We start from the raw sequence: 13,261 nt of genomic DNA, 5'->3' as shown, positions 1-13,261 counted from the left end.
AAGGGAATATCTCATGGTTAGCCCGGGGGGTCAATCCCTAGCCCCAAATCATAATGAAAATGACAAACGTAGGTGGCTGATACACGTTTTTTTTATGTTTATGTCCAATGGAAAGGGTCTAAGATGGAGGCTTAATTTCTAGAACCCACATTTGAAAGAAGAAAGAAAGCCAGCACTGGGAAGACAGAGGCAGGTGGATCTTTGTGAGCTTGAGGCCAACCTGGTCTACATAGTAATTCCAGGATAGTCAGAGCTACATCGTGAGGCCCAAAATATACAGTGAGTCTCAAAATAACAACAAACTAAAAAACCCTCAAAAACAAACAACAAAAACCCAGCCAGGCTCTGCTGTTTACGCCTGTAATGCCAGGTCTAGAGAGGTAGAGACAGATCCCGGGGGGGTTCTGGTCAGCCTATCTACTGAATCAGTGAGCTCCAGGTGCAAAGAAAAACCGGTGCTCAAAAAAGGAAGCAGAGAACCATTAGGAGAGTCATCCAGGGCCAACTTCTGCTCTCCATACTTACGTATCTGTACCTACACTTAAACATGCACGCGCGTGCATGTGCACACACACACATGCACGCGCTCTCACACACACACACACACACACACACACACACACACACACAGTTTTCTTAAAGTCCAGTGAGAGCTGCTGTCTGGAAAGTGATGGCAGTGATTCAAAATCCTCCTATGGACCAATTCTGTTACTGTAAAGAATGGTAGAGACGTGCCACTCTCTCCTCCCCGAAGAGCTAATTCAGCTGCAAAGTTAAGGAAGATGGGACCTCTCCTAGGATGATGTGCCCATCTTAACCCACGCTAAAAAGACAACCACAAAATCATCCATTTACTGAAATATCATACTTTATCCTTCTTATAATTCCTGTCTCGTAGCACAGTCGGTAAGAGCAGTCCTGAGGTTGAACTGGCTCTGCCCACCCTTCAGTGTCCTGTCTCAGAAAGACACAACTTTCCCATTTTCTTTTTTTCCTCTCTTTCTTGCAGATGCTGAACAGAACCTAAGTATTTCTCTCCTGGTACTTTTGGCTTCCTCCCTACTCATTTTCCCCTTGTCTTGTCCATTTTCCCCTCTGGGCTCCTGCTGAGGTTTACAGATGTCCTGCCATGGAGTTTCCTTTTAAGCTCTTATCATCCTCAAGCTCTCATCTGAGTCCATTCTTAAATTACTTTATCAATAAGACTAAGAACCCTAAGAAGGAGCTCCAATTTCCCAGGCATCATCTGGCCATCATAAAGGGATACCCCAGAATTTTCCAGTAGCAGTTCCATAATCATGGGATTCCCCCTGTCCATCTACAAAGGTAGGAGAAGTATAAAGAGAATAATACCACCTGCAATTATGGCCAAGGGTGGAAGTGTTTGATAGCCTGATTACTCATTACTCTATCAACCTGATCCTGGTCACATGGGCCACAGCTACAAGAGAGGCTGGGAAATGTAGTTTTTCTAGGTGACAAGACAAGGAAAGGTGAACTTGGTGAATATCTGGCCAATCTGACTGACAGTTCAAATCACCTCTGCTTAGCTCTTAAGCTGTCATCCAATCCCAACAAAACCTGCCTCTTCAAATGTGACACCTGGGTCAGAACCTACATAATGTCATCTACCTTGCCCCAAGGACCATATTCCTCTGCTTCTATACTTCCGGGAAGCACATCACACCATGGATGCAGAGAACATACAATTTGCTAACAAGCCAAACATTCTCCATCCTGCATAGAGAGCAATGAACTTCAAGAAGAAGCCAGCAGAAGCCATGTATAATGGACAGGAAGTAGCAGATACAGTGGGCTGGGCCAACTTGGGGTTGGCAGGCAATGAGAGGCAAGAGGTGATGCCTCTCCTAGCTGAGCAACAGAATGTCAGTTGTGCCCAGGACATCCAGGAATAAGGAGCTGGCACACTTGTATAGAACATGCTACCTCAGTAAGCCAGGTCACCAGCTTGCCTATGAGTACCAACTGTATGCTGTATGTACTATTTCCTAGGATCTCTCTCCACAGCATCCTGAAAAGGCCACAGATTCCATTTGCCCAGCAATGGCTGGAACCAGGCTATCTCTCACCCTGGGTGACACCACAGTTCCCCTGCAGGCCATCTCTTGTTCTTGTCACTGACTTCTGGAGGTGGTAGCCACCACAGACATGAACACAGACATTTCTCCCGAGAACAGACAAGACTAGAACAAGGTTTGAGTGGGAATCACAGTGTGAAGTGGAAAGTTTTAAAATGGGGTCCTGGAAGGCAGAGCACCAGCAGCCCCTGGGATGGACGCCCGGGAAGGGGTTCCCTCTGTTCCTTTCTACCTCAGCCTCAGCGTAAGCTGAGAACCTGCCTTCTCAGAACTTAACTGGGTCTTAGCCTTTTTCTTTTTCTTTTTCTTTTTCTTTTTTCTTTTTTATTATTATTTTCTTTATTTACATTTCAAATGCTATCCCGAAAGTTCCCTATACCCTCCCCCCCGCCCCTGCTCCCCTACCCACCCACTCCCACTACTTGGCCCAGGCCTTCCCTTGTGCTGGGTCATATAAAGTTTGCAAGACCAAGGGGCCTCTCTTCCCAGTGATGGCCGATTAGGCCATCTTCTGCTTCATATCTTAGCCTTTTTCTTAAATGGCTCAGCCATCTCCCCATACAGTTCTTCCCACAGCAAGCATAGCTTATAACACCGTTACTCCTCAGCTTGTTCGGTGCTGAAGTAGAATTCTGCTATTACTATGCCAAAAGCCAAATCTATGAATATCTCCTTTGAAACATGAATCATAAGATTGTTGGCAGATTTTCCACGATGTCGATAGTATTGTAGTCATCTTTTTTTTTTTTTTTTAAATTGTCAGGATATCCTCTTTATCAGAGTCCCTCCTGGTGTGGAATTTGTACTGAACAAAAATGATAACTCAAAGAGACCTGGGCAGTGAGGCTTCTAAACCAAGGTGTGTTTGCTGAGTTGTGAGGTCTCAGGTGGAGGACTGGCCCTCATTTTGAGTGCCTTCCACAGCACAGGCACGGACCCTGAAAGTGTGAACCCTGTAGGTGTGAATCCTGGCCAGAGTAGCAAATAGCAGACACTAGAGGTTCACACTAAAGACTTTTCCCTTTACACTTATGCTTTATTGGAGTGTAAAATCTATACCAGGCATTCCTTTTTCACAATGAAGGCCCCTTAAAGAATCATACCAGACACACACTTGTAAAGACGTGAAACAACATTTAGTAGGCTCAGATCCCACATGAAATGTCACCATGATGTTGGGACTAAATGTGTACTGGGGCCTGGTCAGTGGCTCAGTTTCTGGTTTTCTTGAGAAATGTAGGGTTGGAGGTTGTGAAAGATCAGGACGAGCTCATCTGCCTGAGCCCTGGGGAGGTCTGACTCACCTTTGGGCTCTACTGGCAAATATGGCTTCCTTCCCCCTCAAAGAGGGGAAAGAGTCTGGCTAGGTGTAGGAGTGAGCAGATGGGAAGTGTGTGTAAGAAATGTCAGGGGTGAATGGGGGTGAGAGACAGTGGGATGTCATGGCTAGTAATGTCAAACAGTAAATTATGACTATATGGGGGGGAAGCATTTCAAAGATATAAATGTTTTGCTGGTGTTGGTGAGTACAAACCCCAGTGTTTCAACCAACACTCCATGTGTGGGCTCTCTATCCTTTCTTGATTAGCCCAGGTCACAGTGGTGCCCTGGCTGCCCTGGAACTGGCTCTGTAGACCAGGCTGGCCTCAAACTCAGAGATCCAGCTGCCTCTGCCTCCTGAGTGCTGGGATTAAAGGTGTGCGCCACCACTGCCCTTAGGCTCTGCTCTACAGTTAACTGTTCCAGAATTCTCTCTTAACTGAGAGGCAGAAAGATTGCCAGAGCAGAGCACAGGGTGGCCTGAAGAAGCCAGGATGGAGGTCAGGTAGAGCAATGCCCCAGGAACTCCTGCCTCGGGCAGGGGCTGTGCACACAAATGGCACAGCTGGTCACATGTGCACTGTGGTGGTATCCACCAGCTTCTGGATCATCTCAGCATGAACGTCATGGAAAGGCAGCCCGTCCACTTCCATGCCCACGATGCCCGAGACGCCACTGCGGACTTGGTTCTCTACCAGGATGCCCAACATCTTTTCTTCCTGGGAGGAAATACAGAGATGAGGAGGAGAAAGAAGACGTGTAGGGAGAAAGAAGACGAAATGCATAAATCTCTGTGTAGAAAAGAAGCTTTGGGCTTGAGATTTCTGTTTCTCTCTGTCTCTCTCTTTCTCTGTCTCTCTCTTTTCCTTCCTTCCTTCCTTCCTTCTCCCCTTTCCTTCCCTTCCCTTTCCTTTTTCCTTTCATTTCCTTCCCTTCCTCTCTTCCCCTCTTCCCCTTCCTCTCTTCCTCTCTTCCTCTCTTTCTTCTTTCTTTCTTTCTTTCTTTCTTTCTTTCTTTCTTTCTTTCTTTCTTTCTTTCTTTCTTTCTTTTTCTTTCTTTCTCCCTCCTCCTTTTTAAAACAGAGCCTCTGCAGCCCTGGTGGTCCTGGAACTCAATATATAGACCAGGCTGGCCTCACACTCTTAGAGATCCACCTGCCTCTGCCTTTCAAGTGCTAGGCTTAAAGGCGTATGACACCACACCCAGGAATGTGTCTCTTTTTAACAAGTAAAATTTGAGATAAAACATTAACTCACTGAAAAGCTCCTTATGAAAATCAAAATCAAGAGCTGGATGTGATGGCTCACACCTGTCATCTCAGTACTTGAGGGGCTGAGGCAGGAGGATTTACAGTCAGTTTGAGACCAGCCTGGGTTGTACAATGAGCTCCAGGACAGCCTGGCCTGCAGAGTAAGAAGTCTTAACTTCTCTCTATGTATTGGAGATCCCATCTTTTATCTGGGGTCGTTGGTGACACTGGTGATGATATGGCTTTCAGAAGCTGTAGTGAGGACTAAATGAACATTGCCCTTGGCACACAGTAGGAAGGATGCTGGTTGTCAACACAGTGGGGAAAGGCCAGAGCTTGCTCTCTAACTCACTTACTGCGTAAGGGGGAGGGGTTGGTCCTGGCTCAAACAAAAGTAAACCATTTAAAGAGACCGGCTGTTCCTTCAGGCACTTACCTTCTCGTGACCATATTTCATGCCCTGAAAGTGGCATCCTCCCAGCCCCCAGCCAAGCCAGGGATGAGCTCCCATGCATCTGATTGTGGCAGGAGGCCCCTCCCGAGGTCCCACAGTTAGCCTCTTGAGGGGTGGGCACTAGTTTGATTTCTACCACTGTGATAAACACCATGACAGAGGAGAAGGTTTGTTTCAGCTTATAACTCTTAGGTCACACTCTGTCACTAAAGGAAGCCTCAGGACGGGAACTCAAGGCAGGAACCTGGCGGCAGGAACTGAAACGGAGGCCATGGCCAGGGGGAGGCCAGCCATCTTCAACCCAGGAAGAGTGTGTCCATCAAGGCACTGACTCTGCTGTGCCTTCAGGGTTGGACTTCCCTGCTTCTAGAACTGGGAGAACGAAGAGTGAGCTGTTCAGTCCTCCTGGCCTATGGTATTTTGTTACAGCAGCCTACACTGTCTAAGACACAGGGCAACTATCAGAGGGCATTAAAGCCGAGGAATAAGCCGAGCAAAGGCCTTGTGGACACTCATCCAAAGCTTCACCTAATGGTGGTGAGGAGCTGGGGGCCTGGCTCAGGGAGCAAAACGCTTGCCACATGACTGTTAGACCCCAGTCCTCGGCACTCATGCGAAAGCTGGAAAGGCAGAGATGGCGGGTAGCCCTGGGATCGGCTGGCTAGCTATTCTAGCCTAATCGGCGAGCACCAGATTTAGCGAGAAACCCTGTCTCAGAGAAATAAGAGGGGAGTGATTGTGGAAGACGTTTGACATCAGCCTCTTGTCTCTACACATATGTGAGTGCATGTGCAAGTGTACCACAGACATGTACACACATGAATAAATGTTGCCCGGGGCACTTTCTCTTGGCCCTGGGGCGGCCTCTCTGTTCTGCTCCAGGGTGAAGGAAGATGCTTCCCCTGTGAAAGGGGAAGGGGTCCAAGTACATTTCCACACAAGTCTTTGTCAAGAGCCCCTGACAAGGGCTCCCCAAACTAGACAGGCATCTCCCACCATTTTGTTTGGGCTGAAATCTCCCACTCCTCTTCTCCATTACGCATATGCTCTCTTTATAAGACAATGTTTGTGGTACTACAGGGCCTGCCCTTATTCTTCTCATTCCTCTGGGATATGGAGGGAGCTGTGGAGTCCTCAGGGTGAGTATGAACAGCTAACAGGTCAGGAACTGGCTGGCGTTCCAGCCTCTAAGACCCAGAGGGACCAAATGGGCCAACTGCCACTCCCAGCGAATTTCCAGGAAGAACCACACCATCTTCTACAAGACCAAGGAGAGGGGGTAGCTCCTCTGGGGCTGGAGCAGAGCTGAGGGCTGCAGTCCTGTCCGGGCTTCGGCAGTCAGTGAGGCAGGAGAGTGGAAGGAAGACTGAAGTGAGCCGTGGTGGGCAGGCCTTGAGGATGGAGTCAAGGTGGATGGGGAAAGAGGCCCCAGGGCAACTTCTGGGCTTCAAGGCAGGGTGTATGAGGTGACATACTAATTCACTCTGGACCATGGTGGGCTGATGTCTCTGGAAAATGATTTTTTTAAAAGCAAATTCGATTTTTTTTCTTTTTTTTTAATACAAGCAAGTTTGGAAGCTGGGAGTACCTACAGGTCTAGGGATTCAGGAAGTGGAAGTTGAGGCAAGGTTTGCTTGAGCCAGGATTTCAGCCCAAACTGAGGGGGTGGTGGATCAGGGAGAACTTCCATCTGGGCTCCTGCATCACTGTGTTCCCTGCCCAGGCTCCTTCTCCAGGGGCCTCATCTGACTGCTCATTGTTTCCCAGAACAAGCCTGGGTCTGGCCCCCAGGAGGGGTTCAGCAAATGTGGCTCTGCTTTAAAAACATGCCTTTCCATTTCCTCCTCGAGAACAGGGCATTGTTAATACATTTCTGAAAGGGTGGGTATCCATGCCAAGAGGAGAATTTTTCCATCCCTGGAGGCTGAGTGTGGGGCTGTGGGGATTGGCTGAGTGGGTTCACACTTTGTGTCTGTGTGACTCAGGAGTCATGGGCGAGGCTGCCCCCACTTCCCATGTTTTCCAGTTCAAATCCAGGAAGCATAAAGAAAGAGCAGCTAGCCTCCTGGGTCACTCAGGGAAGACTAGATCGTTTCCCTCATGAAAATGTCACTTGGGTCTCACACCCACCTCTCCCGCAGCCCCCAGCATTCTCAGGAGCTGAGATACGTCTCAGCCACCCGAGGCAAGCCCCAAGTCTGGATCAAAGAGACTCTAACTCCTATTTTAGCTCTGTCTCTTATTGGTGGTCTTGGCAAGACTACCACCTAGAGCCCACCAGCTCCCTCTATGGCAAGAATAATACCAAGCCAGAGAGGTTCCAAATTCACCGGGAAAGAGGCCAGAGGGACTGCATAAAACATCATGAAGACAAAGAAAAGCAGCTATCAGGCCCTCTAAATATGGGGGATTTCTGGAATGGGGGGCGTCAGAGCACCAGCTTTTGGCTGGCTGGGAGACATCTTGATTTTCTGTCCCTTGTTAAACTAATACACAGTCCTAGAAACCAACCCAGTCAGTAACCAGCAGGTTTCCAGGTGTCTACACCTCAGCAAACTGGTCTGGAATTGCATTCATTGGGGCAGCCTTAGGCCTCCCAAGCCAGGTGCCAGGAAGACAGGCTTAGCACTGTGAGTCTAACTTACAACTTCCAGTTTGTTTTCTCTTCTTCACACTTGTGATTTAGGACGGGAGCTCTCAGTTGCCTGCTCCAGCCCACCATGACTGTAGCTCCCCGGCCATGATGGGCAGTTCTCTCTGGAACTGTGAGCCAAGGCAAATGTATCCCTCTGGAAGTTACTCAGTCATGGTTTTTTGTCTGTCTGTCTGTCTGTTTAATCACAGCAACAGAAGAGTAACTAATACACTAACCAAGGCTCTGGACCAACTTACTGTGCTTCAGATTCCACACAGGACTACCTAGCAAGAGGCTAATACTTCATCTATGTCCTGTAAGTCTGGACCACCAGGGCTTCTCAGGGTAGAGCATGTCTCAAGAAGCACCCACAGGGGAGAGGTTTGGGGTTGGAAATCAGTGTTGGTGAACAGGATGGCTCCAGGAGAGATGGCCCTCCCATGAGGGCCGGGGAGAGGGCAAACCCCTCCAGCCATCCCCATACTACTGAGGCTCAGAGCTGAGCTCGGGGCTGGCTGTTCCTTGCACTTCCTCCTGACATTGCACTTAAGTTAGACATTCAAGGGCTGCCACCTGTCCTCTGTCCTGGATGTGTCTAGAATTTGATGCCAGGTTTTGGTTGTTGACTCTGAGGCACATATAGAAGCCTATGTTAATCTCCTTGCACACACACACACACACACATAGGAATGACTTTGAAAGCTGTTTTGGGGGCTCCTGGGGCCTCTCCTGGGGATCTCAGACTCAGAAGTCCTCCCGACCTCCATCACACCTGCGCCTACAACCCTCCAGTTAGGAGTAATAACTATATAGCTGAGGTCAACTGAAACTTTGTTCACATTCTTCCTACCTGGAATTCATTCCCCCACCCACTCCGAATCTGTTAGATTCCTTCTAATCTACCCTCATGGAACTCTTTTCCCACCTGACCTGCCCCCACACTTTCGGCATGTGTGATACCCCAGGTGTTTAGTACCTTGACTGAGTTGTCACTTGTGTGACCAGGACAGTAAAAAACTCTCACCTCCACTCCTGACCAGAACCTGGACGCTGGCTTCCATGGATCGAGCATTTCTTTCTTATGACAGTACTGACTGTCATAAGATGACACTTTACAAAGACTCGGTCTCTGAGAGGGAAAAGCAAGTTGCTGGAAGTCAAACTAGAAAGGAAAGGCTCTCTCGGAACAGGTCTTACATAAGACCAGACAGAGGTAGATCCGAGGGTTGTCTGAATCTGTGGCTCAGCCTGGCCCAGCAGGGACACATTCCCTCTAGGCTGGCTTTGGACAGCATGGTAGTTGACGTATGGCTTGGAGCCCTCAGGCCTGATTAGTTCTCATTCAGCAAGGAAGTTGTATCTTGGCCATTGGCTTGCTGTAGTGTATTTATTACCTTAGCGACAGATGGCAGGGCCTGGATCCAGCCCTGTTCCCCAGCTCTCCTGGAAGGTCCAGTTGCCCTCCTCAGGTAGCGCTCATGGACTTGACATGAGTTCAGAATATACAGGGCACAGGCCAGGGCGTAGCCTCCCCAGTTAGAAACACCTAGCATGCAAAAGGGAAAAACATTCCATCACAGAACTGTAAAGACCCTGGGCTCCACTGGTTAGCCTCCAAGCAGCCGGTGCCACCTCAGAGCACTGGCACAAACAGGAGGTGCCAGGATTACCTAGGGACTTGCTGCAAGTTCTTGGGCCTCAGCCCAGACCTCCTAGATCAGAATTTCTGCAAAATTGCTGGGGTGCAGGTGAGTTTTAGGGAGCCCTGTAGGTATACTTGATTCAAGCTAAAGTTTGAGAGACATCGCTTGAAGCCATGAGGGCCATACCATGTTAATGACCGTTAGAGGAAAAGATACAGCCACTTCTCAAAGAAAACCATTCCAGAATTCCCAATGTGAAAGCATTGCCCAAGGGCTGATCTCAACCCCTAGGCTACACAGACGCCTGTCCCCTGAGGCATAGAGCAGACAGACTGCCAAGTGAGGACTGCCACTTCTCTGTGCAGAAGGCCATTCCTAACTCACCCTCGGACCTCCCTCCCGCGTCTGCCAGCCAGGCCCCAGGGCTCATTCCCCACAGCAGAGTCTATTTCATCTCTTCTCTGACACCTGCTTGAGTTCTCAGTCCTGTCAAAGACTGATGGAGGCTGTTAAGCTCTAGGCTCTGCACCATTAAGGAAGAGAGGGGGATAAGACAGTGGGTAAAAACTCTGGCTGCCAAGCTTGGTGACCCAAGTTCAGTCCCCAGGACCTATACAGGAAGGAGAGAACTGATTCCTGCAAGTTGTCCTCTGACACACACACACACACACACATACACACACACACACACACGAATAGATAATATCTCTTTTTTTAAAGGAAGAGGATCATCAGATGGAAGAGAGAGGTGCGCACATAGCCAGCCTCAGGGTAAGACGATCATCAGTGAGATGCTTGCAAAGGATTATGGGGTCACGGAAGAGAGACCGGTTACTCTGTTTGGTTCAGGAAAAAGTCACAGAAAAGAGTCATTGAACGTGGGTTTTATGGTCTGGTAGAATTCAGCTGGAGAGAGAATGGAGCTGTGCAGTGGGAGGAGCCAGGTAAGCAAACATACAAACACAACCCCCAGTGAGGACAAAGGGGTACAGCTAAACACGGCCAAGGAAGACTACGATATCAAAGTTACGTCCGAGTCTCTGAAATTGGTAAATGTCTGTGTCTATGGTCATGTCTTACAGCTGTCATCAGCTGGCTTGTTAGTGCTATACAAATCGTGGGGGCTGAGTCATCAACAGAACACTCAGGGGAAAAGAGATTCTTGCTTTGGTTGAATAGTCCAGTTTGCCATCCTGCTGTCTTGTGTGTCTTAGCTCCTGGAGTCCTTAAGGCAAACCAATGAGGCATAGCATCATTGTCTACATGTGAACAACTCAGAAACAGACGCGGAAGGGTAAAGGTCACACAGCGAGTGAGTTGTAGACATCTGATGTAACTCAAGCTATTCCCTTCAGCACTCACATTCCTTTTTCTTTTAAAAATGATTTTTAAAAAGTGTTATAATTGTGTTAAAATCTACATGACATGAATATATTATTAAAAAACCAGAAGGATCCTTCTCTGTTCTCACACCAGCAACAGAGAAGGTGAAGTGATCACCGAAGGTGTGGGGCTCTCTCTCTGCCAGGAATCTCACAGTTTTGTACCTAACCCGAGTGTGCTCCATTCCAGTTCAGTTCTGATGCTAAGCACCTCAACCATGCCAGAGCCCATGAGCTGGACTGAGGTCTGGGTCTCGGAGACTGCTGCCTCCTCCTCTTTTGATTCCAATGTCGAGCCCTGGGTTGCTCATCATAGCCTCTGACTGACTGGCTATATATGAGGGTTCCTGAAAGCTCTTATTGGATTTAATTAACTTGCTTCAACAGCCACAGGGGAAGGCTGTGTTATTACAGAGGATGTTATGAAAGATCCGGATGAAAAGATATACTGGTAAGGCACACAGAAATGGGCGTGGTGTTTGCTCTGGTTGCTCTGTCCTCCAGGAACAGCCTGTGTCTGGCTACCCGGGAGCTCTCTCAACCCTTTTGGGCTATGGTGGAGAACTGTGTTAGCAGAGAGTGGAGAGCAAAACCAGCTTTCTTGGGCTCTTCTTTACCTCCCTGTGCAGCACCCTTCTTACTTAGTGGGGAACAAGCCTCTCTGGACCTGGATGGTCTTATGATCTATCGGAGAAGGGTAGATTGGAGAATTTCTTTGTGGCTGCCTAAAAATGGGAGTAGATTCTCACTCTGGGGAAGAGAAATTCTAGTTTCTACGGTCTGCCTTGGAGAGGGAGTTATATAAACTTAGATCCATGGGTGAAAACAAAGAAATTATCTATCTCTCTCTCTCTCTCTCTCTCTCTCTCTCTCTCTCTCTCTCTCTCTCTCTCTATCTATCTATCTATCATGTATGTATGTATGTATGTATGTATCATCTATCTACCTATCATCTATCTGTCTGTCAATCATCATCTTCTATCTATCGAAAAATATCACATTAGAATTCACCACTTTAGCTATCTTTAAGAGCATATGCCTGGCAAATACAGAAGTGGATGCTCACAGTCATCTATAAGATGGAACACAGGGCCCCTAATAAAGGAGCTAGAGAAAGTACCCAAGGAGCTGAAGGGGTCTGCAACCCTATAGGTGGAACAACAATATGAACTAACCAGTAGCCCCCCCCCCTCCAGAGCTGTGTCTCTAGTTGCATATGTAGCAGAGGATGGCCTAGACAGCCATCAATAGGAGGAGAGGCCCTTGGTATTGCAAAGATCATATTCCCAGTACAGGTGAATGTCAGGGTCAGGAAGTGGGAGTGGGTAGGTTGGGGAGCAGGGCGAGGGGAGGGTATAGGGGGCTTTGTGCTTTGGGTATAGCATTTGAAATGTAAATGAAGAAAATATCTAAAAAAAAAAAAAAAAGTCAGGCTCTTCGGATCCCAGGTGCTGCGGGAGCCACGGGTTACTGTGCAGACACAGCCAAGTCCAAGAGCCACACCACACACAACTAGTTCCACAAATGGCACAGAAATGACATCAAGAAACCTCGGTCACAAAGATATGAATCTCTTAAGGGGATTGACCCCAAGTTCCTGAGGAACATGCGCTTTGCCAAGAAGAACAAGAAAGGCCTGAAGAAGATGCCAGCCAACAATGCAAAGGCAGTGAGTGCATGCGCAGAGACCATCGAGGCCCTTGTGAAACCTCAGGCCATCAAGCCCAAAGGGTCCCAGCTGCAGACTCAGCCGCGTGGCTTTCATCGCTCACCCCAAGCTTGGGAAGCAGATTCAAAGAAACATGGCCAAGGGGCATAGGCTCTGCCAACCAAAGCCCAAGGTTCAGACCAAGGCAGAGGCCACAGCTCCAGCTAAGGCCCAGTCTTCAGCTCCAGCTCAAGCTCCCAAAGGTGCCCAGGCCCCTGTGAAGGCCCCATAGAAAAGGCTCCTGCCAGTGTGAAGACAGACAGACTGCTGTGACACACCCACCCACACAGTTTGCAGATGACCACTGTCCTGAGCTGTTTTTACAAATAAACTTGAGGCAAGGAAAAAAAAGTATAGTCAGCAGTGTTAAAAATATTTCTGTTGCTGGGCGTGGTGGCGCACGCCTTTAATCCCAGCACTTGGGAAGCAGAGGCAGGCGGATTTCTGAGTTCGAGGCCAGCATGGTCTACAGAGTGAGTTCTAGGTCAGCCAGGGCTACACAGAGAAACCCTGTCTCGAAACACCCTCCCCCCAATTTTTTTTCTGTCTATCATGTATTTTGTCTATCTAAATTATCACATGAGAAGTCACCATCTTAACCATGTTCAAGTGTATACTTTAGTAGTATTAAACATCTATCTACTGTAAGGCACATGGACTGTGCCACCAGAGGAATGGGCATGGAATGGGCGAGGTGGCGCATGCTCAAGCCCTAGACATCTCAGAGATTTAAGATGGCAGGAGTAGAGTTCACCCCCTTCCTGGTCTCTA

The 13,261-nt window shown here is 48.4% G+C and overlaps 1 protein-coding gene and 1 pseudogene across 5 annotated transcripts in view; one reads left to right on the top strand and one right to left on the bottom strand.

Annotated features, from left to right (window-relative positions):
• Positions 1-3,089: 3,089 nt before the first annotated feature.
• Dglucy (D-glutamate cyclase) overlaps positions 3,090-13,261 on the bottom strand; it is an 84,545-nt gene continuing 74,373 nt past the window's right edge. For 4 of the 5 annotated variants that reach the window (XM_029540720.1, XM_029540721.1, XM_029540722.1 and 1 more), the window contains exons 12-13: positions 9,152-9,303; positions 3,090-4,138 (exon numbers count right to left, since the gene is read on the bottom strand). In XM_029540720.1, coding sequence (XP_029396580.1) covers positions 3,989-4,138; positions 9,152-9,303 — 302 coding nt within the window. In that variant the 3' untranslated portion in view covers positions 3,090-3,988. The remainder of the gene's footprint in view (positions 4,139-9,151; positions 9,304-13,261) is intronic. The other variant, XM_021202314.2, reaches the window with a different exon arrangement.
• LOC110324619 lies at positions 11,218-12,722 on the top strand (annotated as a pseudogene).

Source organism: Mus pahari, chromosome 7, assembly GCF_900095145.1.
Source record: "Mus pahari chromosome 7, PAHARI_EIJ_v1.1, whole genome shotgun sequence".
NCBI lineage: Eukaryota > Metazoa > Chordata > Mammalia > Rodentia > Muridae > Mus > Mus pahari.
This window is presented reverse-complemented; position numbering and strand designations above follow the sequence as displayed.